This window comes from Podarcis erhardii (genome assembly GCF_964252035.2).
Source record: "Podarcis erhardii genome assembly, chromosome: 8".
NCBI classification, from domain to species: Eukaryota; Metazoa; Chordata; class Lepidosauria; order Squamata; family Lacertidae; genus Podarcis; species Podarcis erhardii.
The window spans coordinates 14,750,742-14,778,597 of NC_138499.1; the positions used below are offsets into that span (position 1 = coordinate 14,750,742).

Consider the following 27,856-nt stretch of genomic DNA (forward strand, 5'->3'; position numbering starts at 1 on the left):
CGAGAACACTGTCCAACCATCTCGTCCTCTGTTGTCCCCTTCTCCTTGTGCCCTCCATCTTTCCTAACATCAGGGTCTTTTCCAGGGAGTCTTCTCTTCTCATGAGGTGGCCAAGTACTGGAGCCTCAGCTTAACAATCTGTCCTTCCAGTGAGCACTCAGGGCTGATTTCCTTCAGAATGGAGAGGTTTGATCTTCTTGCAGTCCATGGGACTCTCAAGAGTCTCCTCCAGCACCATAATTCAAAAGCATCAATTCTTCGGCAATCAGCCTTCTTTATGGTCCAGATCTCACTTCCATACATCACTACTGGGAAAACCATAGCTTTTACTATACGGGTCTTTGTTGGCAAGGCGATGTCTCTACTTTTTAAGATGCTGTCTAGGTTTGTCATTGCTTTTCTCCCAAGAAGCAGGCGTCTTTTAATTTTGTGGCTGCTGTCACCATCTGCAGTGATCATGGAGCCCAAGAAAGTAAAATCTCTCACTGCCTCCATTTCTTCCCCTTCTATTTGCCAGGAGGTGATGGGACCAGTGGCCATGATCTTCGTTTTTTTGATGTTGAGCTTCAGACCATATTTTGCACTCTCCTCTTTTATCCTCATTAAAAGGTTCTTTAATTCCTCCTTTCTGCCATCAAGGTTGTGTCATCTGCCTATCTGAGGTCGTTGATATTTCTTCCGGCAATCTTAATTCCGGCTAGGGATTCATCCAGCCCAGCCTTTCGCATTATGCTGGCTTAGGTGAGATCATTTATCCCACTAAACAAGGTAGCAGGTGGGTGCACAGTTTGGTACAATCAACTGGGAATTACTGGCATTGTTTTTCTACCGATATCTTGACACATTTATTTTTTTTACAATTTGCTAAATTCTTTGCCACAGCATTTGCCTTCATAGAAAGGAGCTTCGTAGCTCAGCTTTCCACATACGTGGTACTTCGGGTTACAGACGCTTCAGGTTACAGAATCCGCTAACCCAGAAATAGTACCTCGGGTTAAGAACTTTGCTTCTGGATGAGAACAGAAATCTCACAGCAGCGGTGCAGCGGCAGCGGGAGGCCTCATTAGCTAAAGTGGTGCTTCAGGTTAAGAACATTTTCAGGTTAAGAACGGACCTCCAGAATGAATTAAGTTATTAACTAGATATGAATGGGATCCATTCCGGAGCCCCGTTCGCATCTAGAGGTAAACGTATCTAGCGACGGCACGTCTGCGCACGCGCGCATTGCTTTTCGCCACTTCTGCACATGCACGTGATGTCATTTTGAGCGTCTGCGCATGCGCAAGTGGTGAAACCCGGAAGTAACGCGCTCCGTTACTTCCGGGTTGCTGTGGAGCGCAACTCGAACGCGCTCAACTTGAAGCAAATTTAACCCGAGGTATGACTGTACTTGCTTTGGAGATATTGCGACTGAGCCTCCCAATTTTAGGCAGAATCTGCTGATCTGGATGTTCTAAGCAGGTCTTTTATATTTCCCCCTTCTCACATGCCTCTCAAAGCATCCTTACCCATCTACCTATTGCCCACACCTGAGCGGCTTCACTTGTGTCCTGCAGGGGGCTCCTCTGCCGATAGAAGATAGAACAATCTAGAACATGAAGGATTTCACAAGAAAAATGGCGTAATGTATGCAGAGGTTCCCGGAGTCAAACACTGGCATGTCTGAGAGCTCCTAGTCTGAAACCCTGGAGAGTTGTTGCCATCAGGGTAGACAATACTGAGCTAAATGGACCAACGATCTAGTCTTCCTATGTTATTTTGGCTCCTCTCAATATATATAAATATATTTAATTTATTTTTTTTAAAAAAAGGTTTTATTCCATTCAGTACATTTTCTTTTATTTTCCCCCGCCCAAATGTAACCAGTACGATTAGTCCAACTTTAAACACTTGAATGCAATAAATAGGAATGGCGCTCGTCAAAAGGATTTCTTCGCCGTGAGTCAAAAATCAGTTCTGGCTGCCGAACCCTTGCACAAATTCAGGGAGAGACAGCACAGATCCCCATCCAACATCTGGATTCATACTGATGAAGTCATCCAGGTTCATCTTGAAGTCTGTTTTTCAAAAAAAAGAGAGAGGGAAGAGATATTTATTTGTTTGTTTGTTTGTTTGTTTGTTTGTTTGTTTGTTTATTGTACCCGCCCATCTGGCTGGGTTTCCCCAGCCACTCTGGGCTGCTTCCAACCAAGATTAAAAATACATTAAGATGTCACACATTAAAAACTTCCATGAACAGGGCTGCCTTCAGATGTCTTCTAATGTCAGGTAGTTGTTATCTTTGACATCTGGTGGGAGGGCGTTCCACAGGGCGCACGACACCACCAAGAAGGCCTTCTGCCTGGTTCCCTGTAGCTTTGCTTCTCGCAGTGAGGGAACCGCCAGAAGGCCCTCAGCACTGGACCTCAGTGTCCGGGCAGAATGATGGGGGTGGAGACGCTCCTTCAGATATACTGGGCCGAGGCGGTTTAGGGCTTTAAAGGTCAACACCAATGATGTCAAGAGTACATTTGAGTGTCCCAGAAAGCTGTCTGGGAGATGATACATAATGAAATAAAAAAATAAAAATGTTGAAAATAACTTTTCTTAAGAAACCAGAAGCTTTTTTATTAGTAATTACAGGTACCGATCTACCAAAGGAGCAGAAAAGACTTTTTTATGTATGGAACAACAGCCGCCCGGGTGTTATTAGCCCGGAGTTGGAAAGAAGATAAAGTCCCTACCAGAGAAGAATGGCAAACCAAGCTGATGGAATGTGCCGAGATGGCAAAGCTGACAGGAAAACTCAGGAACCAAGAGGGTAAAAACTTAATAAACGAATGGGAAAAAATTATAAGCTATTTAGGAGACCACTGTAAGCAGATGGAAACAAGAGCAGGATTTTGACTCACTTGTAGTATAAAAAAATACAATGGACAATATGGTTTGATGGAGTTATGTATGAATATGCAGTTGCAGATTCTTAAAATGAGACCCCATGGGGGGAATGCAGGGGGAGTCCCAAGATTCAGAGAATCTCTTTATACAGATTATCTTTACTAGGTAGAGGTAAAGGGACCCCTGACCATTATGTCCCGTCGTGACCGACTCTGGGGTTGTGGAGCTCAACTCATTTTATTGGCCGAGGGAGCTGGTGTACAGCTTTTGGGTCACATGGCCAGCATGACTAAGCCGCTTCTGGCGAACCAGAGCAGCGCACAGAAACACCATTTACCTTCCTGCCGGAGTGGTACCTATTTATCTACTTGCACTTTGATGTGCTTTCCAACTGCTAGGTCGGCAGGAGCTGGAATCGAGCAACGGAGCTCACCCCATCGCGGGGATTCGAACTGCTGACCTTCTGATTTGCAAGCCCTAGGCCCTGTGGTTTAACCCACAGCGTCACCCATGTCCCAGATTATCTTTACTAGTTTGTGTTTATTTGTACTTTGTATTTGTAAAACCAATAAAAATGATTTATTTATTTTTTTAAAAAATAGTAGTATATTTGAGTGGTGGAGGTTCCTAAACAGACCCCTAAAATACCTCTAGGCAATTTGGCTGCTGGTAGGAAGGTTTTGACATCTGACAAGAACATCTGTCCCACGCTCAAGACCCTTGTCTGCAAACCTGGAGAGACACTGCCATTCATTGTAGAAAAGGCAGAAAGGGGACTGAGAGAGTCCTAACAGCTCTCAGACTACGGTTCTCATGATACTTTGGTGGGAGCCAGGACTGTTTAAACCGGTGTGATACTGCTTTGGATGTGTAATGCAGATGTGTCCATGCTGTCAAATATATAAAATGCTTTGAGCCTGCGAAGGGAATGTTAAGTGTAGCGGGAGTCTAAAACAACTTACCTGCGGTCTCGATGCACGGGTATAACGGAGGCGGCTTTTGCCAGTTCCCGCTGGCATCTTTCATGTGGGATCGGTCAGAGGCAAACGTTTTCAGGTACACGTCGGCTCGAACCAACCGGACTTTTCTAAACAAGCCAAACACTTATGTGACGGGGATTGCATAGTCCGCAATGGAAACATCAGGGCTGACTCTGCTCCTAGTATTTTCAGCTACAGCTGGACCAAACACGGGTCGTTAGGCATCAAACTCCTCAAATGTAATTAACCGTGAACTGTTTTAAAAGGAAATCCACTTTAAACACGCAAATTACATTTTTGAAGTCTGGTTTAAATCGCAATGCAATGGGGCTTAACTTTCAGGTTAATGGAGTGCACGCTAGGGCCGCAGAGCCCTATATGAGAATAAAGCCCCACTGATCACAGTTCCGTGGCTTACGTCCAAGTAGACATCATAGAATTGACCTGGAAGCAAAAGCAACCATGTGACTCTCTCTCTGTGGCACTTTAAAAGACTAACAAGTGCACTGCTGCAAATGTTTTTGTAAGCAAAATCCTGCTTTATCATTGTGTAGTTCCTGAAGGAGCATCTCCACACCCATTGTTCAGCCTGGACACTGAGGTCCAGCTCCAAGGGCCTTCTGGAGGTTCCCTCCCAGTGAGAAGTGAGGTTACAGGGAACCAGGCAGAGGGCCTTCTCAATAGTGGCGCCCACCCTGTGGAACGCCTTCCCATCAGATGCCAAGGAGATAAGGAACTATCTGACTTTTAGAAGACATCTGAAAGCAGCCCTGTTGAGGGACGTTTTTAATGTCTGATGTTTTCTCGTGCTTTTAATATCCTGTTCGAAGCTGCCCACAGTGGGTGGGGTATAAATAATTTATTATTATTATTATTATTATTATTATTATTATTATTATTATTATTTTACTGACCTGACAAAACAGGAGCATCTAAATCTGTTGGTGCCATAGAATGCTTTATGGCAGGCATAGGCAAGCTCCGGCCCTCCAGATGTTTGGGACTACAATTCCCAGCATCCCTAGCTAACAGGACCAGTGGTCAGGGATGATGGGAACTGTAGTCCCAAACATCTGGAGGACCAGAGTTTGCCTATGCCTGCTTTATGGTTATAGAAGGTATCCCATCCTCCCTTTGCCCCCAAATCGTTTACATCCACGATCTACAAAAATGATGATGAGCAGAATTGAAATATAAAAAGAGGAAAAACAAAAGCACTTTATGACAAATCCACTTACCTGTATAGCATTTATGCAAACAGTAGTTTGCTAAGGGTCCTGAGAGTTGTTAGGAGACCCCCTGTTCTCTTCACAGAGCTATAATTCCCAGAGTTCCCTGAGAAGAGGGACTGGCTGTTAAAAACCTGGGAACTGTAGGATCGGGAGGAGAATAGGGGGTGCCTAACAACCATGGGCACCTTAACAGACTAGTTCTCAGGGTTCTTTAGGGGGAAGCCATGATGATTTAGAGTGGTATGAAATGCCAAGTGCAGAGGTTCAGCAGAGGTCAACTAAACCTGAAATGCGCCATGCCAGTTTTGAGTAGGCCCAAATCTTGGTTGTTGTTACAGTTGCACAGGCAATGTCTACCCTCACCTTTGAAATTCTGGATGAATAACGCTGTCTGATTTAAAAGCCTTTTCAATATAGGTGTCGATGGGGCAAGGGAAAGGCAGCAAAGTATCAAGGTCGTAAATGAAATTCTGGTCTCCGCTGGCCACATGAAGCAAAACAACATGGTAGTCCTGTAAGTAGAGAGTATTACAACTTCTTAACTGTGAGAATCTGTGACAAATGGCTGAGAGAAGTCTCCATCTAGGAATAAAACAATTCAACAACACATACAATCAAATTTTTTTACAAATAATTTTTTTATATGAAAAAAACAAAACTTATTGCATTTTTTCCCCTCCAAGAAATCGAGTTGGTGTAGTACACACTTTGAGCCCTGTGGTCTAAACCACCGAGCCTCTTGGGTTTGCCAATTGGAAGGTCGGCGGTTCGAAGCCGCATGACGGGGTGAGCTTCTGCCAACCTAGCAGTTCGAAAGCATACCAGCACAAGTAGATAAATAGGTACCACTGTGGCAGGAAGGTAAACGGCGTTTCCGTGCACTCTGGCCCTTGTCATGGTCAGCAGTTTTTAGTCCTGCTGGCCACATGACCCAGAAAGCTGGCTGTGGACAAACGCCGGCTCCCTCGGCCTGAAAAGCGAGATGAGCGCCGCAACTCCATAGTCACCTTTGACTGGACTTAACTGTCCAGGGGTGCTTTACCTTCTCCCCCTCTTCATTTTATCCTCACAACAACCCTGACAGGTAGGTTAGGATGAAAGGCAGTAGTCAGAAGGGACTCCAAAGGTCATCCATTCCAACCCCCTGAAATGCAGGAATCTCAGTTACTGAATACCACCCAGTGTTGTCAGAATATACATTTACCTGGAAATATTACCGGACGCAGTTGAACCCCAGCTCCCATCAGTCCCAGCTATGGCCAGGCATGATGGGAGTTGTAGTCTTAGCAACATCTGAGGGTCCACAAGTTTCCCACCTCTGGCTCAAGGAGCATAAATTAGGATTCATATCATACTGGCTAGTGTGTTGGACATGGACACACAAGACATATATTTAAATTCCTGGCAAGGCCATATTTCATTGACTAGCCTAGAGCATGTCACATATTTGAATGAGGAGCAGCCATCTTTAGACTGGGCAAATTGCATTAGAATTAAGTGCTTTAGAACAGGCCTCTAGCCTAATACTGGGTAAAATCTAAACATATCTACAGCTTTTTAACTGTGGGTTATGCAGGGAGGTTGAAATGGGGTCACAGAATTCTCTTTCTCTAGAAATTCTCTAGAATTTGTGAACGCAATAGGTGCATTTAAAAAGAAAATAAAAGTAGCAGTAACAGTTGTTAGCAGAGCGACTAGGACAAAGCAGACAGAGTCCAGAGAGAGAGAGAGAGAGAAGAAACAGTTAATACTTTACCGAGGTAAACGGTACAAAAACAGCATATGAGAAGAAAGGAACAGAGACATTTGTCCTTCTTAGGTCAGGCCTACACAGGGGGGAAACTCCTTCAAAACTCCATTTCCGGCAACAGTGGAAGGGGCAATTGTGATATTAAGCATAGAAAGGACGCTCTGAATTTCCTCACCCAAATCACAGGTTGACCAACCATGCCTGCTTGCTGCTCCCAAAGGGGCACCTGTGAATCACAGAGAACAGGTGACTGCATTTCAGTACGGTAAACCAACACAAAAGAGTTCAGATTACCATTGAGTTAGCCTTAAAAAAAATATTATCCGATGCAGCTAAGATTTTTTTTCATTGGAATACAGGATGAGACCCAAATATCCCCATGCCGAGTGCTTGAAAAGCTCTTGAAGACCCATGGAAGATTTGCTCCTAACATGAACGTAGTTTAGCCATTTCAAGTTTAGCATTTCGTGGCAAAAACTCAGACTCACACCCTCCCCTCTCCACCTTCCAGGGTGGCTGTGATGAGATGATCGAAAGCTTCTGCTCCCACTTAGACTGAGCTCATCTTAGCATGTTGTCCAAACCCGAAACTGCGGTTTGTACATTCAAGCAAGCTGGTTTCATCATCCCTGCTCTGAAACTGGCTGACCTGAACAAATCATAGTCAATATCAACTAAAACACTGACTTGGTTTGAACAGAACACACACAGGACGCACTCCCACAAGATGGGAGTGATTGACAACAACTTGGGTGGCTTTAAAAAGAGAACTGGACAAATTCATGAATGATAAGGCTATCCATGAGGGTGGTGCTGTGGGTTAAACCACAGAGCCTAGGACTTGCCGATCAGAAGGTCGGCGGTTCGAATCCCCGCAACGGGGTGAGCTCCCATTGCTCGGTCCCTGCTCCTGCCAACCTAGCAGTTCAAAAGCATGGCAAAGTGCAAGTAGATAAATAGGCACCGCTCCAGCGGGAAGGTAAACGGCGTTTCCATGTGCTGCTCTGGTTTGCCAGAGGCGGCTTAGTCATGCTGGCCACATGACCAGGAAGCTGTATGCCGGCTCCCTCGGCCAATAAAGCGAGATGAGCGCCGCAACCCCAGAGTTGGTCACAACCGGACCTAATGGTCAGGGGTCCCTTTACCTTTACCTTAAGGCTATCCATGACTACTAATCCTGACGGATATATTCTGTTTCCATGGCTGGAGGCATAAATGCTCCTGAATACCAGTTGCTGGGAAACCCACAGATCTGGAGAATGAGATTACGCTCAGATCCAGTTTGCATCTGTCATAGGTGCTTTAGCTGAGATACATGAATTGCAGGGGGTTGGACATGATGATGATGATGATGATGATGATAATAAATTTTATTTATACCCCGCCCTCCCTGGCCAGGGCAGCTAACACCAATAAAATTTCAGTAAAAACATAATAAGAGAGAAAAAAAAACAATTTAAAATACAGGTTAAAATGCAATTTAAAATGCAGCCTCATTTTAAAAATCAAAACCATAAGGGGAGGGAAACATAAGGGTCAGACTGAGTCCAAACCAAAGGCCAGGTGGAACAGCTCTGTCTTACAGGCCCTGCGGAAAGATGTCAAGTCCCTCAGGGCCCTAGTCTCTTGTGACAGAGCGTTCCACCAAGTTGGGGCCAGTCCTGAAAAGGCCCTGGCCCTAATTGATACCAACCTAACCAACTTGGGATTTGGGACCTCCAAAATGTTGTCATTTGTGGACCTTAACGTGCTTCGCGGGGCATAATAGGAGAGTTGGTCCCGTAGGTACGTGGGTCCTAGGCCGCATAGAGCTTGGGATCCCATCCAAGTCTACAGTTCTATGATTCTATCCGGTTGGCCACTAAGAAAACAGGAGGCAGGAGTAATGCTCATGGGCCTGATCTTCATTGTCTTTCAAACCCTATTTCCATTTGGCCTGTCTACTCAGAAGAAAGTCCCCTTGATTACAGGTAGGCTTACCCCCAAGAGAAGTGGGTATAGGATTGCAACCTAAAACAACCACCAGGATCCTGTTCTGCATGCAATAGCAAATAAGCCACTTAAGCTATCACATATATTTCATAGAAGCCAGCTTCCGATGCTGCCGTGGCAAATGTCATTTCGCATTTCAGAATCGGTTCAAAATGCCACAACTCACCATCCTCCTGTCATTGGAAATGAAAACCGCATAAAATTCTTCTAAAGGGTATAGATTCTGGTTTTGGATGTATTCACAAAGCTTCCACACATTTTCCTCACTGTAACAGAGAAAACAGATAAACACAACCTACTACATTTCCATTCCACGCTCTCCCCAGTAATAAAATTTCAACATTGCATCTATTCAGTGATATTGATTATTAGGACTTTATGTTGTTTTTTAAATAGGGAATCTTTCCCAGCCTGAGAGACCCACACTCGCTTCCGGACAAGATTCTGAGGTCCACCTGCTAGTGGGGTGTTTGGCTTCAGAGACAAAAGTGGTCTAAGCAATGAATATAAGATTGTATTTTATACAGTAGGCTAGTTTCCACATAGGGAAGTGGGTGGTGCTGTGGATTAAACCACAGAGCCTAGGGCTTGCCGATCAGAAGGTCGGCGGTTTGAATCCCCGAGACGGGGGGTGAGCTTCCGGTCCCTGCTCCTGCCAACCTAGCAGTTCGAAAGCACATCAAAGTGCAAGTAGATAAATAGGTACCACTCTGGCGGGAAGGTAAACTGCTTTTCCATGTGCTGCTCTGGTTCGCCAGAAGCGGCTTAGTCATGCTGGCCACATGACGCCGGCTCCCTTGGCCAATAAAGTGAGATGAGCGCCGCAACCCCAGAGTCGGTCACGACTGGACCAAATGGCCAGGCGTACCTTTACCTTTACCTAGTGTCCACATACAAACCCCCACCTCTATCCTCCATTCAGGCAAGCAGGATGCACTATCAGGATTCAAAGAAAAATTCTGACCAGGCCAAAACATTTGGGATGAGAAGCATGGGCAGTGAGGGAGAGTTTCAAGGATCAGACTGAGGACAGCAATTGTCCCCTCAGGGCAATCGAGAGCCACAATTGCCCCAGGGTTCTTGAGGTTCCCCAACCCATTCTTTACAGGGTTTATTCCTCATTCCACTTTCATGTCCCACTCTGAAAACCTTGATCCAATCACTTTTAAAAGTACTTGTTTAATGTAATCAGCAGATTTTTTTTCTGGAGCCCTTCTTATTTCTACCAGAATCTATGCCCACTCCAAACACACACCTTTGATTCCAGGTATGCTGATGGACACCTGCTTCTTGGGAGAAAAGCAATGACAAACCTAGGCAGCATCTTAAAAAGCAGAGACATCACCTTGCCAACAAAGGTCCGTATGGTAAAAGCTATGGTTTTCCCAGTAGTGATGTATGGAAGTGAGATCTGGACCATAAAGAAGGCTGATTGCCGAAGAATTGATGCTTTTGAATTATGGTGCTGGAGGAGACTCTCGAGAGTCCCATGGACTGCAAGAAGATCAAACCTATCCATTCTGAAAGAAATCAGCCCTGAGTGCTCACTGGAAGGACAGATCATGGAGCTGAGGCTCCAATACTTTGGCCACCTCATGAGAAGAGAAGACTCCTTGGAAAAGACCCTGATGTTGGGAAAGATGGAGGGCACAAGGAGAAGGGGATGAAAGAGGATGAGATGGTGGGACAGTGTTCTCGAAGCTACCAGCATGAGTTTGACCAAACTGCGGGAGGCAGTGGAAGACAGAAGTGCCTGGCGTGCTCTGGTCCAGGGAGTCACGAAGAGTCGGACACGACTAAACAACAACAACAATGCTGATGGAAGTTCATAACTTCCCTATGAAGTGGGGGGTGGGTGTGTGCAGTGATCAGGTAACCTCAAGGAGAGCGAACATATGTCTGCAAGGCAGGTCTTGTTATCTGGCGAGGTCATTTCGGTGCTATTAATGCAGCAGTTTGACTTCACCCCCAGAGGCCCGCTCCATTGTCCCTCAAGACAGACAGCTGTCAGCATCAATCAACTACAATTTCCACAACCTCCGGCCACTAGCTGTCTCAACTTCCTGCAGTGGCGTTAAGGGAAAGATTTCTGCGGAAGCTATTCTCCAGGAATCAACTTCGGAGGGGCTTCTAATATTTTGGAGAGCTCCCGATATTCTGGAAAAGGTTGCAGCTGCGATCCTCTCCAGTGCTGCGATGCTCTAGAATTCAAGTGGTCCTTATGTCCTAGTCTATTAGGAGCATTGCAGCAATCGCCTCCTCTCCCCCCGTGTTGCACGATTTCTTACCAGTAGCAGCCAGTGTAGACGCAACCGGGCCGAGGAGGCACCGCAGGCTCATAGCCAGCCGGCGCTGCAGCTGTCGCATCTGCAACACCCGGCTCTGCCTGATCCATTCGGACCCTCACTCAGCTAGCAAGGGGAAAGGTTGTGCGGGGCTCATTTCCCGAAGAAAGGCTTGGTGCATTTCGCCGCCGCTGCAGCTGCTTAGACAGACCCGGGAAGCACCGCGCGGCTGGGAGTGTTGCAAGCAAGTCCTTCCCCGGGAAACGCGGCAGCGTTGCAAAGATTGGAAATCCCAGGGAAGCGAAGCTTCTGCACGAAAGGGGGAAACCTCAGCAAAAGCTCGTGGAAGCTTTCAGCAAAACCACCTTGACCTTGCTAACCCCGAGCCTTGATTTGCATGCATGCTGTTGCTCGGGGGCCCGCCCCAAATAAATTCGTCACCAAAACTACCGTAACCTGTAGGAAACTGCCTCTCAAAGAGACAGTACTGCGCCCCAGGCTGCTACCTAGCCAGTCTAGTGAGAACAGCGACCCTGGATGCAGGGATGCAGTCCTGCATAATTGCACACAACGGGTCTCGCCTCCGATGCAATGTTTTTTTTTTTTTTTTTTTTAAAACCTATTTATTTATTTATTTATTTATTTATTTATTTATTTATTTATTTATTTATTTATACATACATACATACATACCCCCCCCTCCCCTGCTCAGGGCGGCTAACACCAATAAAAGTACAGTAAAAACATAATGGGGGGGGGGACACAATTTAAAATACAGGTTAAAATGCAATTTAAAATGCAGTCTCATTTTAAAAGTCAAAACCACAAGCGGACGGAAGCATAAGGGTCAGACTGAGTCCAAACCAAGGGCCAGGCGGAATAGCTCTGTCTTGCAGGCCCTGTGGAAAGATGTCAAGTCCCACAGGGCCCTAGTCTCTTGTGACAGAGCGTTCCACCAAGTCGGAGCAAGTACTGAAAAGGCCCTGGCCCTAGTTGAGACCAACCTAACCACCTTGTGACTTGGGACTTCCAAAATGTTGTCATTTGTGGACCTTAAGGTCCTCCGCGGACGCACCATGGGAACTCAAGGCTGTGTGCGGTCAGTGGCTGCAGAAACAACAGAAAAGCCTTATGTGGCCCTAGCCTCTACATTGCAGGGGTTTGGACCCATGGGATTCCTTCCCCATCTACAATGCAGTGATTCTGAATGGACTGTAGTCCGATCCAGGAAACCTGATTCCGTTGTGAATTTGCCAGCTTTTAAGATTCAACTGGGCTGTTCTCATTTCTGCCATTTTCAGATGTGCGCCCAATGTTTATTCGCAACGCATTATCCTTCGTTTAAGTACGCCTGGCTAAAAGGGCGTTCAGTACGCTTGCATTTCCACCTTCTCATTTTATTAATCGCTGAGTTTTATTGGTGCTTTTGCTGCTAATTTATTTTAGAGGGGTGGAGTTGTACATCTTCAACTGTGGATGTGATTTCCTATTGCTGTTTTGTACGCTGCCTTATGATGAAACTTGTGCTGCGCTGAAAGGCAGGATATCAATATTTTGATAAATAACAACACATACATTTGTATGGTGGAGCCAGGTATCATGGGGGGGGGGGGGAGACCCACTTTATCAAATAGGCACGAGACTATTAATGGAGAGCAAACTTTCTATCATGAGTAAAGGGAGGTGTGTTGTGTGCTAGTATTTTTAGGAAGCAGGGCCAAAACTGCAGGAATGAACAGCACAAATTAATCCAGTTAAATTCATAAGATCCAATCATTCTGGAAGGGAGGAATATGCAGGGCACCTTTAAGTGCTTTAATAGATAAGAGGTCAAATTCTTAGTCGATAAAGAGGTGAGGAAAACCCCGCCCTCTTCCTTAAGGGAGCGAAAATCTTGCAGGTCTTGTCTGGGGACGTGACCTGAGACCTGACTCGGGGCTGGAGAGAAGAGGCTGGTTTTCCATTCAGGAGAGGCGATCCTCTCCATTTGGGATCTGCTCCGAAAGTTACCTGGGATCTTACCGGTGAGAAAAAGTTTCCCGTCTTTTAATACGCTTTTTTGGGGGGCAGGGCGTCCTTCGTGTTAAAAGTCTAGGGCAACAGGGATGAAGGAAATGCAAGATTCCTGGCAAAGAGCCACGTTTGGAAAAGCCTGCAGGATCAGGCCAATGGCCCATCATCTAGGCTAGCATCCTGATCTCACAGAGGCCAATCCGATGCCCATGAGAAACCCAAAACAAGGCCTGAGCCCATGAGCCTCTCCTGCGGTTTTCAGCCACTGGTAATGAGGAGCGTTAGGGCAACTTGTCCTCCAAGAATTTCTTTCAGCTTTTAAAAGCCCCCCAATTTGGTGCCCCTATTATAAGCCTGCTTGTTTTATGAAGGTGAGCATGCATTGCACATGCTTTTTTCCTATGTGCGTGCATGTTGTTGGCTTGGAAGCAAGTCCCGCTTTGCTCAAAGGAGCTTACTCGCGGGTAAGCGGAATAGGGGGAAGGGCGCTGGTTGTGCTACTAGGCAGGGTTTTCTCTGCAAAAAAGCAACCGCCTCTTGCATCTTATTTACAGAAAAGCGTTTGTTTTCTTGCACTCGCTCGTTTGCCAGCAGCTTACTTCGTAGTAGTTGGCGGCGGATCGCTCTCACCCGGACAGGACCTTTTAAAAAGTAGCCTGTTGGCTGCAAAAAATACTGCTCCGTCTCTCCAAGGTGCGGTTCCTGCCCACCGCGGTGACCGCTTTAAAGCTTTACGTCGCAACGCACTTAATTAGGATATGCAATACTTTGGGCCGGTGTTTGTGTTGCTGCAGGATAGATAGCCTTCCAGCAAAAACTGTTTAGTGCCGAGTACAGATATAGCATGCAGTATCAAAAAAAGATATCGGGCAACGCGTTGCATTTGCAACAAGGGCTGCGCGCGTTCCTAATTATTGCGCAATGCTTATTTTGTTAATATTTTTTAAGTTCGGCCTCTCCAAACCCACACTCTGAGCGCGGTTTTGTTTCCCGCAGCAAACTGGCCTCGGGAAGGCGCGGGATTTGAAGCGGGGGTGGGGGTGGGGGTGGGAGGAGCTTGCGAGGCAGAGCCGCGCGCGCCGGGCCCCGCCAGCCAATCGCGGCGCAGCAACAGCAGCAGGACTAGCGGACTCTCAAAACAACTTCGCGCGCGCCAAAACTCCAGAGGAGATACACAGAGCTGTGTCCCTCCGCCGGTTTGGGACTACTGTACTTATCCAGCGGCGAACTCACTAGCCCTTAGACTTTTTCTTTAAAAAGCGTTCTGTAGTAAAAAATAGGGAAGGAAGGGAAAGTAGTTCAGAGCCTATGAGGTTTGGCAGGGGTCTTGTATTTTCCTTTCCCGCCGTGAGGTTGAGAAGCAAGCGCTGAGGTGCGGAGGGTTTCGAATGGCGGTTGGGTAAAGCGGCTCCTCCCGGTTTGTGGCGCCAGAATTCGTCGGCGGCGAAGGAGCCTCGTCTGTGGCGGCCAAGGCCTCGTCCAGCTGTCTGGGCGACGCGACGGGAGGGCCATGGTGATGCTCCGAAGCGGCTCGGGCGGCCCTAGCCGTCCAGGCCCGGGCGGCGCTCCCGCCGGCGGCAGCAACTCAGGCGGCGGCCGACGGGGCGCAACGCCGGCGTCGCCTTACGACGCGATGGAGACGAGCTCCGAGTTTCTCTCTTTGGAGCTCCCATCGGCTTCCTCGGCAGCGGCCGGCGGAGACAAGGCCCGGAGAGCCGTCGCGGTGAGGAGAAAACCGGCGGGGGGAAGGGAGGCTCACTTTTTACTTTTATTAAGTCCCTTGAGGAGATTCAAGCTCCTACCTCAGGAGGGACCACCCCCAGGCGGCAGAGGCTGTTTTATGTGTAATGAATTCATCATTATTACTATTTTTTAAAGTTGCTGGCAGCTGCTCCTTGCCGCTAGAGGCTTTGGAAGCAGCTGCCCAGAAAAACCGGCTCCAAAACAACGTAGCAAAAGTTTCATAACAAGCGGCGAAACGCTGCGTGAAAATTTTGAAAGTTTCGGCCAAAAAACAAAACAACCATTTTGTATGTGGGGGTTTTGGGGGGGGGTGACCCAGAAGCTGGGAAGTCGTTGTTTTGTAAATAGTATTTATTGCTTTTTCCACACACCAGAAGCTACGAAGTCTTAAAGCGTAGGGAGAGCGGCTCTGGATTAGAAACCGAAGTTGCCCATCTAGTTCGTCATCCTTGTCCCCACTCAGCCTGATGTTGATAAGCCCAGGGAACCCAAAGCGCACAGCCATTAGTTAGACGGGGTTTGGGGGGGGGGGCAAGCTTAATAATTCCCCTTTTTCCCGCCTCAATCGCCCATATTGCATAGTAGCCACGAGTTTTGAACTATGTGTCCCGAAACTCGCCCTACGATTCAGCTCCGTTGCATGACAATGCCTTCCAGCAAATTGAGCAATCCGCCCCCTCGAGCTTGTCTTGGAAGCGGTTTTTTTAACAGCAGGCTGTGGGCTTGACTTGCCCAGAGGGTATATCATTGCCCTGTTCGTTTCCTTTGTCATGCAGAGTGCCTTTCTAAACATCTCTCCAAGTTGGGCAGTGGCCCTGTCCCTCCCCCCTTTCTCTGATTCTAGCTATGTACAAAGACATTGGATTCTTATCTCATTATACATGACAAAGCCATTTTTCACCTTCTCACCCCTTGCTTTTCCCTGTAAGACCTATTGCAGTCCTTAAGAGTCGTCAACAGGCTCATCACAGCTATCTGCCAATCACCCAATCCCACCACCCTTCTGAGTAATACCCCTCCCCACCTTCTCACTATATAGAAGGGTCTGGTGGCTTCTGTTTCAGTGTATCTGAAGAAGTGTGCATGCACATGAAAGCTCATACCAAGAACTAACTTAGTTGGTCTTTAAGGTGCTACTGGAAGGAATTTTTTCATTTCCTTTACTCACCTTGGCACTCAATTGCTCCTTTAGAGTCTTGCAAACACCCCCCCCCCCCCATCCAGCACGGTTGCTCACATTGATCAAACTACGAGTGGGGTAGATGACAATAGCTTTTTTCTTGGTGATGCTAATGTGGCTGTTGGTTGGGAGTGTAGCCAAGTCAGTTCCACTGTGAGCAGACCTACCTGAAATCAATGAATGTAAGTTGGTAATGCCTATTACTTTAAGTGGGTCTATTGTGAGTTAAGGTTGCCAGATGTCCCCGTTTCCCGGATTTACAAATCAGTCCCCTGACAAAATCCTATCATTCCTACTGAAGTTGAAAAGTGTCCCCGGATTCATTGAAAAAAATTTGGTAGCCTTATTCTGAGTAGAACATAATACAGCCCATGACCTAGCATTCAGGCAGGAGTGGTCTTGAGTACCAGTGAGTACCTACCTACCAACAACCTGCCTTGTCTGAATTGAATTGTTTATTTGACTTCATCCTGCCTGGTGGTTTTGCATTTCCTGGGTATCTTGGCTCAGATGTAATGGAGAAATAGTTCTTGACTTTAAACCTCCAAACTATCACACACTTGTATTTTAATGTAGATATCATAAGGAACAGAATAGAACTGTGTGGGTCATGCCATGACTAGTGGAGAACAGACCCAATTTTTCATTGGAACTTCGGGGTGTATGTGTGTATCTAACTATATATCTATCTTCTTGTAAATATGGCTTTTTACTATTTGTGTACAGTTGAAGAGCATTTGTTGAATGCTTTCATCTCTTAATTTTCGGTTGATGTTTCATGCTCTTGTTAGTTGCCTTAATAATCCTTCCGATTTTACATACACCATGGGTGATCCAAAAGTATCCTTCCAATTCAGTTTTTCTATCGTAAACTAGTTAGTTTAATTTAGGCGGTACATTTAAAACATAATGTGTGATCTTTGGAGTGCCAGTCACATCCTTTTCAGTAAATGTAAATGAGGAGCTGATATGCAACTACTAATCACAAAATATGGAGAGATTTTTGTCAGTTGTTAATTTATATACCACTTACATGTCGAATTGGCTTTTAAGTGGTTTACAACTATTCAAACATCCATAATTATTTAAAATACACAATAATATTAAAGCATCCTTAATTAAAATATACAATAACACAAAAAAAATTAAAAGCAAATAGTACAATGTGCATGTTCCTAATTGGTTTTTACTTCTTCAGGAGTTTTCTTCAGATAAAGAATGTGAACATTTACATTCCTTAAGATCTATGAGGAAAAATAATCAACATTATTCAGACTCTAGTTTTGACAAAAGCGTGACAATGCTGAGTGAGAATGGTATTAACAGGAAACATTTTACAAGGTAATAACTTTTTCTACTTCTTGCAGATATGTTTGTAAGATCATTTTATGTTCTTCCTGTATTACTTGTAGCCTAGTTTATTAACTCCTACACTCTTAAGTACCAGAGGTTTTTTTTATACACGTGCTGTGCTCCCCGCAGAGTAAATTAGTGCTTACAAATCTGACTGCATGTAGAGCACCTCACATTGCCAGAACTTAAGTGGGCCCAGTTATGCTGATTGCTATTTGTATTCCATGCCTTGGAAATTGTCTTGTTGAGTGAATTTGTCCTTTGGTCATTGTTAGAGAAAATTGTGGTGTAGAAACTACAGCTTTTCTGAGGTGGATTTCAACTAAAGTTCTTGGTTGAATTGCTTGAGGATGATGGCACAGGCTTATATACTTTAAGATTTAAATACTGTATTTTTCGCCCTATAGGATGCACTTTTTCCCCTCCAAAAATGAAGGGGAAATGTGTGTGCGTCCTATTCACATCTTGGACTTCTTGAATGATCATACATTTCTACTACCATCCTGTGAAAAGATTATCTCTTTTAGGGTTTCCTGCTAACTAAGTACCCTATTTTTCGCTCTATAACACAACCAGACCATAACACGCACGTAGTTTTTAGAGGAGGAAAACAAGAAAAAAAAATTCTAAACGAAATAGTGGATATATGATTTTTGTGGTTCATGCTGTGGCCACAGACATGTGATCTGACAGTGAGTTTGGAGTAGCCCAATGCAAAAATCCTGAGGATCCATGTGGATCCATGCTTTGTAACCATGGAGGAGGGAAGGAAGGGGAACCATGGATCCTCTGCTCACGACTGCAGCAGACCCCCCGCCACCCGCAGGCAGCAGGCATTCGCTCCATAACACGCACAGACATTTCCCCTTACTTTCTAGGAGGAAAAAAGTGAGTGTTATGGTGCAAAGAATATGGTATTTTGTATATGACATACATATCTGGACAGGCAGCCACTCCATTGACATATGGTGGGCCTTGGCTTATGATGCACCAGTGAATTGTGCCCCATTTTGCTCCTCCCAGCTAGCACTGAAAAGTAACCACAATCCATGGTGAAGTTAGGATTGTAGTTTGTTTCAATGCAACAAACCACATTCAGTAAGCCCAAGAACAAATCTTTGCTACAGAATGTGTTCAAACATAATTCTAAGCCAGAGATGGTGGTTTGTTTCGTAAAGCCAGGAGAAGCGATTGACTTGATTCATTCATGCGGTAAGCAATGGTTTATGACTATCACATGAGAATTTGGCCAATGCCAAGCAAATTGACTGTAAGCAATATGCACTAGAACATGTATTTATTTAAGATATTTCACTTTTCAGTGGCCAATCAATATTTTCCAAGTAGTTTGCTAAATAGTAAAAAGTGCAAATGTGAAAGAAATAAAACATAAGAGCACAGGATAAAAACTTGCAGCATCTTAGAAGAAATAAAAAAATAGGTTTAAAAGCCTGAAGGAAGGGGAGGTTGTTGTCTGGTACTAAACTTACAGCAAAGTAGGAGCTAGGCAAGCTTCAGGTTATCTCCTGTTTGCCACTCGCCTTGCTTCCAGTGGTGAGGGAATCTGGAGAAAGGTATCAGGTCTAATTCTTGACACACAGGCAGATGGATCCAGGAATAGACTTCTTAGTAGATACTGGTTTGTTAGTTGGGTAGAGCTTTTAAATAAGTACCTTGCACTTTGAACTGAAGTTTTATGTAATAGGGAGCAAATTCAAACTGTGTGATTATTATCCTACCTCCTGGTTCCTTTTAGCAGTCTTTAACAGCTGTGTCCTCCACTAACTGGAACTTTCAGATGTCTTCAAAGGCCCCATAAAAGAACATGTTGCAGTAAATCATATCTGGAATTTACTGGCCAAGATGTATCTACTCTGGAGAGTCTGTAACTGGTGCTGTCCAAAATACTGTACTTTACATGCCACTGGAGCACTGGATGGCAATAATGGATTTATAATCATCCTCAAACTACACACCTGATTCTTGTGGAATAGGGCAACCCACTCTAGAACTGAATGAGCACAGTCTCTCTGAACATATGAACCAGCCACCAATAGTTCCTACACCTTGGCAGAATAGAACTTCATTGAAAAGAAATTGCAGTGTAGCTATTATATCAGTGAAAACTATTAAAATGTTTTACATTTAAAATGCATTATTTATGTACTAAATACCCCAGAAATACTGCAGCTTGTGGAGGGCAATCTCCACAGTTAACACAGAAATGTAGTAACACTGGAGAAATACAAATAATTTTGGTACTAGCTTGCAAAGCCCCAAACATCTTAGGACCAGGGTATCTTAAAGAGCACCTCACTCCCTATAGGCTGCCTAGGTCATAGAGCTTCAGGGCTGACCTTTTGGTGGTGGATCCCGCTCTTGATATCAGATTTATTTTTACTCAGAAGATAGCATTTAGCATAGTAGCCCATGCATTATGCTACCCTTCTAGCAGAAGCAAGACCCATTGGTGGAGGTGAGAAGATTCTGACACCGGGTTTTGGCATACCATAAAAACATTTTTATTTGAAGCATTTCTGGGGTGTTAATTTTATCTGATTAATTTTAATATTCTGTGTTTTTAATGTTTGCTTTTCTACTAATCATGTAGAGATCTATGGTTATAAGCAATTTTAAAAACTCACTTTTTAAAAAAAAGAAAAGAAAGAAAGGCTTAGTGTCCAAGCAACATTACATTTTAAAATGATTTTGGCACTACCTTTTGTTAACTTGAGCTTTTAGAATTCATCTTTTTATAACTGAAAATTGAACAAATAAAAAGGATTTCATAAACTAAGCAAATTCAAATTCTCAAGAGCGCCAGTCCTTATGAAGCTAAAACATTCCCTCAAGCTTTGCATAAGTACAAATTTTCCTTTTGGGTGGTGGGAGAGAACAAAAATATCCTAGTGAGAACTGAGCTGGTGGATGGGTGAAAATGGGAGTATTCTGGAAAAAGAACATATTTGGAACCCTAAAGAGTTGCAGGTCCCAGAGTTCAACTCAGTTCCAGTACTGAGCCAAATGAAAATTGGTGAAGTCTTAACTTTGTATCTTATTTGTTTCTGTGCAGGCAGCTGGCTAGACAACAAGCAGATAAAAAGAATGAAGATTGTGAATATGGTAAATCTAGTAAAAGACAAATCTTGTGAATTATAGAAATGTAGAGTTGTAAAATGATCCAGTGCACCACTGATACCATTCAACCTCCTAGCCTGGGGAAGGTTGACATTTGTGTACCTTTGCAGTGGAAGGACATTCCATAGCTTTCATAGGCACTGTGTTCTGCTGTAGCAAGAATGATCTGACCTAAAACTATGCCACTTATCAATACCTATTGCTCCTTTTGTATTTTTAGAGATATGGTAAATGAATGTGTCCCGTCAGGCACCATTTCAGAGGACCCCTCTACCATTGGTAGAGGGTGGCTTGCAGAGGTGTCAGGGCAGCTGTAACAAGGTGAATGGGTCAGGATAACACTTTTGAACAAGGGGAGTTTCAGATATTTTAGAGTTGATGCTAAATTTTAATGTTTTCTTTTGGTAATGAGAGCCAATTGCTCCTGGATTTGATTTTACTTTGCTCCCAGAAATACTGCATCCAAACATCAGTTTTGAAAAACCTCACAGAAATACATGATTGACTTCATAAGAAGTACCTAGGACTACTGCATAAATACTAAACTTATTTGTGAAACAATTCTCAACGCCAAAGAATAATGCGTAAAAATCTGTTCTTTATGTAAGCCAACAGACTAATGAAAAGAATGTTTGTTTGTTTGTTTGTTTGTTTGAAAACATAGGAACTGTAGTTCGTGTCACTAGGTCTTTGAAAACAGGAATAAATTCGAAGTCTGGTGAACATGTTGCAGAAGAAAATGGGGATGTTGAAGTCCGCCGCAGTTGCAGAATTAGGCGAAGCCGCTTTAGTACTATGAACCAGTCCGTTTTGTTTGACAAGCTTATTACAAAGTAAGGACTTTTTATAGTGTCAAAATGCCTTGAGAAAGCATTTTCTTGAACAACTGTGGTGGAAATGAAAATTTTGTGAAACATGGTATTTCCCCACTTTTGATTTCTGATTGCAGCTTCTTGTATTATACTGGATAGCTCTATAACTACAGGAGTAACTTCAGGGATTAAAATGTTCTGTAGTGGAAAGATGGGACTTAATAGTTATGTTGAGTGTACATGTGGCTCTGCATAGTAGCCTGTTTATGTTGTTTACTGGAGTGTTTATATTGTTACTATAGTCATAAAACTTGTTGCTAAAATTCAGTTTAAAAGATCATGCCCTCTGTCAACCAACCAGGTTTATATTGTAAGTTCAATATTACTATAGTTATCATTAAGCTTACAATATAAACATGGCAGACGAAACTGGGTGGGAATTTTTATTGAATTTTACTATTTTGATGTCATGTTCCATTATTACCATATATTTTTATTGATGTGAAATGTCCTGATGCCAGATATGATGAAAAATAGTATAGAAGCACTCAAAATATGAGTAAATCTTTTAGTTCAACCTTAATGCTAAATAAAAATAAACATTCATTAACACCTATGGATTCATGCTCTGATTTCCCACTCAACCAGCAACTGCTTCAATGGTTTCTTAGTTTTGTTGTAAGATAGGGTGTTATCTTTGTGATTTGTGCTTGAATAATAGAAAGTTCTGCTATTTCACTTTCAGGTGGGACTGTAGTGAAATTATTTTATCTTGCTGCCATTCATTTCAAACCTTGCATATATATATAAAGCTAGTTTCTTATTCCCATAACCTGTTAGCGCAGCACTGCAACTTGCTCTGTTTAACTGATTTGTGTTTTAAAATATTTTTCATGTTGTGTTTGATTACATCTTGCACTTTGTCAAGCACTGCAGAAGCTGTACTACAAAAAATGGATGATATGAAGAAGATGCGTCGGCGACGAATGCTGGATTTGGAGGATCTTGGAGTGTTTAATGATGGAGAAGAGGTACGTGTATATACAGATTGTGTAAAAGAGTAATTTCTTGCTATTATTCTTTCTTTGTTAAATATGTATTTTGCAATTTTAACTTCAGCTTTGCTTACACCCTGAGCAAGAGGGATGGAGATAGAAAGCTTAAACATTTATTCCATAGTGTTTTGCTACTTTTATTGAGCTGGCCTTAAAGTTGATAGATTCATTGCATGTATGATACGTGTCATGGGATGACTTGAATTACATGTTTTCACTTGTTATTATTAGGAAAACCTTAATGTGTACTCAAGAGGAAAACCAAAAAGAGCAATCCAAAGGATTGATGAAGAAACCACTGATAACCAAGATGGAAGTGCAGGTTATTGTGCTACTTTTAACTTTTTAGAGCTATATTCTGTTTTATTATTTTAATACAATGCAGTACAATTTCAGCATAGTTTTAGGTTTTTAGTGGGTGAATTAGTATACTTCAATAGGATAAAAATTATGCTTCATTTTGGAACCTTTCCCCCCCCCCAAATGTTTTTATTGTTTTTCAGTAAAACAAAATACAAATTAGACCAACGTAACTTGTATACACAATGGGGAACCTTTTTGTTTATAGAAACATCCTTCACCTTAGACATTTAGAAAATGACATGTGGAGATGGTAGTTAATTACTCCAAAAATCTATTTAGTTTGTAGTCCTAAACTTACAAAATTTATTGGGATTTCTGAGGAGATGCTATTACAGCAGGCATCCTCACCCTTCGGCCCTCCAGATGTTTTGGACTACAATTCCCATCATCCCTGACCACTGGTCCTGTTAGCAAGGGATCATGGGAATTGTAGGCCAAAACCTCTGGAGAGCCGAAGGTTGGGGATGCCTGTATTACAGTCTCTTAAAATAACAAATTGTAATAGCTTTTACTGTAGTGAAGCTGTTATTCCTAATCCAAGACTGGCAGTGTCTAACTGCACTTACAGCCCCAGAATCTGCTGTAAGTCAAGTAAGTTTCTTTCTTTAAGCTAAAGAGAATTCTGTTATTTAGAATCTTCAGAAGAAGGTGAAGACCATGAAGATGGAGAAGATAATCAAAAGCGTTACGACCTTAGACAGCGGAAAACAGTTGTGCATTATCAGGCCGCACCAGAAAGTAGGTGTCCACTATACCATCTTTCCCTGGAGTTTATTTACCCTTGCATATTATATTTGGAAAGCTTCGTTATTTTGGTATATCAACCTCTGTTTTGTTTTTGCTTTGTTTTGGCTGTCTTTACGTTTTGCCACACAATTATACATGTTTTCACTAGGTGACTACCAGAAAATCTTCCAGTTTGAATGATTGAGAAGTCTTGTCCCAAAAATGAAAATACAAACTTAGTTCATGTTAGAACTAAACTTAACATATAAGTCCGTGATATTCCCAAATTCTGACATTTTATATTCTCATCAATTAATATGTAAGGGAAAACATGTAACTGTTCTTACTTTGGTGTTTGTTAATAGAACCAAGGCACCAGAGGAAGCCCAAATTGTTTTATCCAGATGCTGCTTCTCCAGTGAGACGAAGATTTTCCTTCAGCCCTGCGGGATCAAGGAGTCCTTATTGTAAGAAGATTAACAGGTTTGTTGATTTGTTGTGTATTAGTGCTCCAGTATTATCAGTGCATGAATGTTTTCTCTCCTCCTGACTTACTCAACAACTTGGCTATATGGTTTCAAATCAGCTGCACTTTCCTTCAGTTGTACTTGCTGTTATGACTTCTTCATCTATAGCAAATTGTGTAGAGCAAGGGTGGCCAACTCCCAAGGGAGTGCGATCTACTCACAGAGTTAAAAACTGGCAGTGATCTACCCCCTTTTGGGGTGTTCAGGTCAAAGTTGTTGAGCTTCTTTGGCGGGGGGGAGCCTGTGATCTACTACCAAACACATCTGCATGCAGCTTACCCACTTTGCTGATACATGGAATAATTTGGATGCCTTAACTGGCCATGTAAATTAATTGTGCGATTTTTCACAGTGACTACTTAACAGGTTTTGTCTTCCAATTAAAACAGACGAAAACATGCAATTCACAATAGTGATTCTACATCTTCATCTTCTTCTGATGACGAGCAACGCTTTGAAAGGCGTAGGAAACGAAGTCGGAGCAAAGCATTAAGCAGGTATCCTGCAACTTTTGGACTCAGAATAACAATGTACATATTATACGTTATTATCTAGCTCAGTGGTTCCCAAACATTTTCTCAGTAGACCACCTAAAAATTGCTGAGGGTCTTGGCAGACTACTTTTTCTGCCTATTGTGGCAGTTGTAATGTGTTGTGCTAGATCAGGGTTTCCCAAACTTTGACCTTCAGCTGTTTTTTTGTACTATAACTCCCATCGTTCCTAGCTAGCAGGACCAATGGTCAAGGATGATAGGAATTGTAATAATAATATTTTATTTATTTATACCCCACCCTCCCCAGCCAAGGCCGGGCTGAGGGCGGCAAACAAGCAATAATAAAAACAAGTTGAATGAATACAACTTAAAAACAAGATTAAAATACAACATTAAAATATTGAAACATTAAAATATTAAAATGCAGCCTCATCACAGGAGGAAAAAGGAAAAAGAAAGAGGGGTCGGGGAGGTAATCAAATTAGCTCCAAGCCAAAGGCCAGGCGGAACAACTCTGTCTTACAGGCCCTGCGGAAAGAAATCAGATCCTGCAGGGCCCTGGTCTCATGAGGCAGAGCGTTCCACCAGGCCGGAGCCAGTGTTGAAAAGGCCCTGGCTCTGGTTGAAGCTAATCTAACTTCCTTTGGGCCCAGGACCTCTAGGGTGTTGCTATTTATGGACCTTGATGCTCTCTGTGGGGCATACCGGAGGTGCAAATTTGGGAACCCGTGTACTAGATGCTGCATGATTTTTAATGTTACTTTTACAGGCACACCACAAACCACCTGAATTTAACTTAAAATCACAGTTTGGGAGTCCCTGATTTGGATACTAGATGATTAAAACATTGTTAATGAGAAACCTAGAGAATTCTGGTTCCTCAGATTAAATAATTTGTTCAGAGGAGACACAGGACTGGATTTGACTTAATAATTGCACTAGCATGAGGCAGGACAATGAGTCATGCTAGTTCAACTGGGCTTCCCCCCCCCTCCCCTGCACCCTTTGAAATTAGTTTTTTGGGGGGGCAGAATAAAGTGCGGGGGAAGGAGAAGAGAGATTGTTCCGTCTGGCAAGCAGAAATGCTTTCACGGACAGAATGATTGTACAGCATTGAATTTCACCCACAATATTCATAACAACTGTTTTATGTTTAGCTAATGTAGATTCTACAGTATTTTACAGATAGTATGGAGTAGATTTCTAATTTGAAATTACATCTCGTGGTACTTTTGCTAATTTAAAGGCAACCCCATTGCCATGTTTCAATATGAACTTGTTCCTTCTCTATTTCTTAAAACAACTCTTCATTCTCAAATTAGGTGCCTTCCACTAAACTTTAGGAAAGATGAGTTGAAGGGAATCCACAAGGATCGAATGAAAATTGGAGCAAGCCTGGCTGATGTTGATCCAATGCAAATAGATTCTTCAGTGAGTGTTTAATTTCCTAGTACATTTTGTTATTGACCACTCTCTTAAAATAAGCACATCTTTTCAAGTTTTGCTGATTAACCTGAATGAGAGCTGTGTAGCTGTTTTGTTCATTTAAGTACCCATTAATTTTTTAAAAGACTTAAGTAAGAAGGTTTAATTATTCACTTCTGTGTTTTGTTGACCTTCATTTGTTAATTCTGCTTCTCCTTAGATCCAGTTTGATAGTGTGGGTGGACTATCTAACCATATTTCAGCTTTAAAGGAGATGGTGGTTTTCCCACTACTTTATCCAGAAGTGTTTGAGAGATTCAAAATTCAGCCTCCAAGGTAGGAAGCAAACATTTTGTTTGCAGGATGACAGTGAACTTACCCCAATTGTAAACTTTCATCTTCTCTTCATGATTGCTAGGGGGTTTTTTAGCCTGCCCTCCACGCAAGATTACTTTTTGCATAGTTAATGCCTTTTGCATAGATGTAGCATGTTCATACTTTTTTTTCAACACAATGCCAGCAGAATGCAAGTTGCTTTTTTAAATGGGGAGAGAGGAATATTGAAATGAATTGTTGGTGGGACCCAGAAGAGGGGGAGGGGATGAAATCTCTCTTAGGCAGACAGAAACTCATAAGCATATTTAATGAGGTTAGCTTAAATTATATTATGATTAGGTAAAGTATGATATACTTTTGAAAACTATGAAAAATTCTACTAACCAAAATACTGCAATTTCATACTTTTAATAGGGGCTGCCTCTTCTATGGTCCGCCGGGTACTGGAAAAACACTTGTTGCCAGGGCACTTGCTAATGAGTGTAGTAAAGGTGATAGAAGAGTAGCATTTTTCATGAGAAAAGGTGCTGACTGCCTCAGTAAATGGGTGGGAGAATCTGAACGACAGCTTCGTTTATTATTTGATCAGGTAATTATACTTTTATCTTACTCTATAGTGTATTCTGTATAGCGCCTTCAGAATTTCTACATTTGAGCTTTTGTTTTAGGCCTTTCAGATGCGTCCTTCAATTATATTCTTCGATGAAATAGATGGTCTTGCTCCTGTACGATCCAGTAGGCAAGATCAAATTCACAGGTACAACTTTTGTTTGTTTTCTATGTTTGTCTTCAAATCTCCTGAATCTTTTCCCTGAATACATTACTTCTTGTACAGATACTCTTATGACAAGTCACTGTTTCCATTGTAGATTTGTAAGCTTTAAATTTGTGGTGTGCTTAAAGCACCTTTGTATTTAACCAATTGCCTAAAGTTAGTAACAGTTCTTCCTGGCAAATGATACATAAGCCTCCAGGTATGCAGGCAAACTTTTGCGTGTGTACTGCAACATTGGTTTAGTACACACATACACACTCTGTGAGTTGTGTTAGAGCACAAATTTAAGGTTCAGCAACACTATCCTGTTTCTCATACCAGTTCTCAGAACTGGTTTATGTGTTACCTATGTGGTATGACAGGAATAGAAGATCTGCTAATGTGGAACATTTTGACAGTGTTGCCAGGTCTTGAGGAAGTGGCATGATTTTGTTGTGTTTGAAATATTTGTCCCATGTAACTAATTGACTCTCACATAAGATATTTTATCTTTGATGAGTCAAAAATTCATTTGAAATTTCAGTGAGTGTTTATAGGTTGGGAACAGCTTTCTATTACAAAGTAAAGTTATGTTTCCTTTTAATTGGATCTCTTCAGTGGGTAGAAAATGATACAGGCTTGGACCCGAAGTTACTGCTACACAAGCTGAAATGCCTTCCACTTGCAGATAAAATATGAGGGTTGCTTATTTCTCACAAACACTCAGTCCTCATCTGTATGCTGCCCTATAGACATGAAAAAGTTGAGTGTCCCCTGGCCCAAGAGTCAGTTTTCTAGAGCAACAGGGATTGCAGGTGGGG

The 27,856-nt window shown here is 43.0% G+C and overlaps 2 protein-coding genes across 4 annotated transcripts in view; one reads left to right on the forward strand and one right to left on the reverse strand.

The window, feature by feature from the left end:
• Window positions 1-1,753: 1,753 nt before the first annotated feature.
• NTAQ1 (N-terminal glutamine amidase 1) lies at window positions 1,754-11,568 on the reverse strand. 2 transcript variants are annotated; one of them, XM_081874805.1, is made up of 6 exons: window positions 11,120-11,562; window positions 8,998-9,097; window positions 7,015-7,065; window positions 5,453-5,601; window positions 3,840-3,964; window positions 1,774-2,057 (listed from the first exon to the last, which is right to left on the reverse strand). In XM_081874805.1, exons 1-6 carry the CDS (start codon window positions 11,224-11,226, stop codon window positions 1,951-1,953), a joined length of 639 nt encoding a protein of 212 aa, XP_081730931.1. In that variant the 5' UTR covers window positions 11,227-11,562; the 3' UTR covers window positions 1,774-1,950. The 2 variants fall into 2 exon arrangements, with proteins under 2 accessions (XP_081730932.1, XP_081730931.1); XM_081874806.1 differs by lacking the exon at window positions 7,015-7,065 and having other exon boundaries at window positions 1,754-2,057; window positions 11,120-11,568.
• A 1,439-nt stretch (window positions 11,569-13,007) lies between these two features.
• The window catches only part of ATAD2 (ATPase family AAA domain containing 2), a 29,090-nt gene continuing 14,241 nt past the window's right edge, over window positions 13,008-27,856 (forward strand). Inside the window, exons 1-13 of one of the 2 annotated variants that reach the window (XM_081872546.1) lie at window positions 13,008-13,140; window positions 17,251-17,393; window positions 20,479-20,528; window positions 21,208-21,376; window positions 22,284-22,386; window positions 22,642-22,732; window positions 23,407-23,511; window positions 23,865-23,982; window positions 24,416-24,523; window positions 25,843-25,951; window positions 26,166-26,281; window positions 26,696-26,870; window positions 26,950-27,038. In XM_081872546.1, the coding sequence (XP_081728672.1) occupies window positions 17,299-17,393; window positions 20,479-20,528; window positions 21,208-21,376; window positions 22,284-22,386; window positions 22,642-22,732; window positions 23,407-23,511; window positions 23,865-23,982; window positions 24,416-24,523; window positions 25,843-25,951; window positions 26,166-26,281; window positions 26,696-26,870; window positions 26,950-27,038 (1,328 nt within the window). In that variant the 5' untranslated portion in view covers window positions 13,008-13,140; window positions 17,251-17,298. Of the gene's footprint in view, window positions 13,141-14,419; window positions 14,853-17,250; window positions 17,394-20,478; window positions 20,529-21,207; window positions 21,377-22,283; window positions 22,387-22,641; window positions 22,733-23,406; window positions 23,512-23,864; window positions 23,983-24,415; window positions 24,524-25,842; window positions 25,952-26,165; window positions 26,282-26,695; window positions 26,871-26,949; window positions 27,039-27,856 lie in introns of those variants that run through there. The other variant, XM_081872545.1, reaches the window with a different exon arrangement.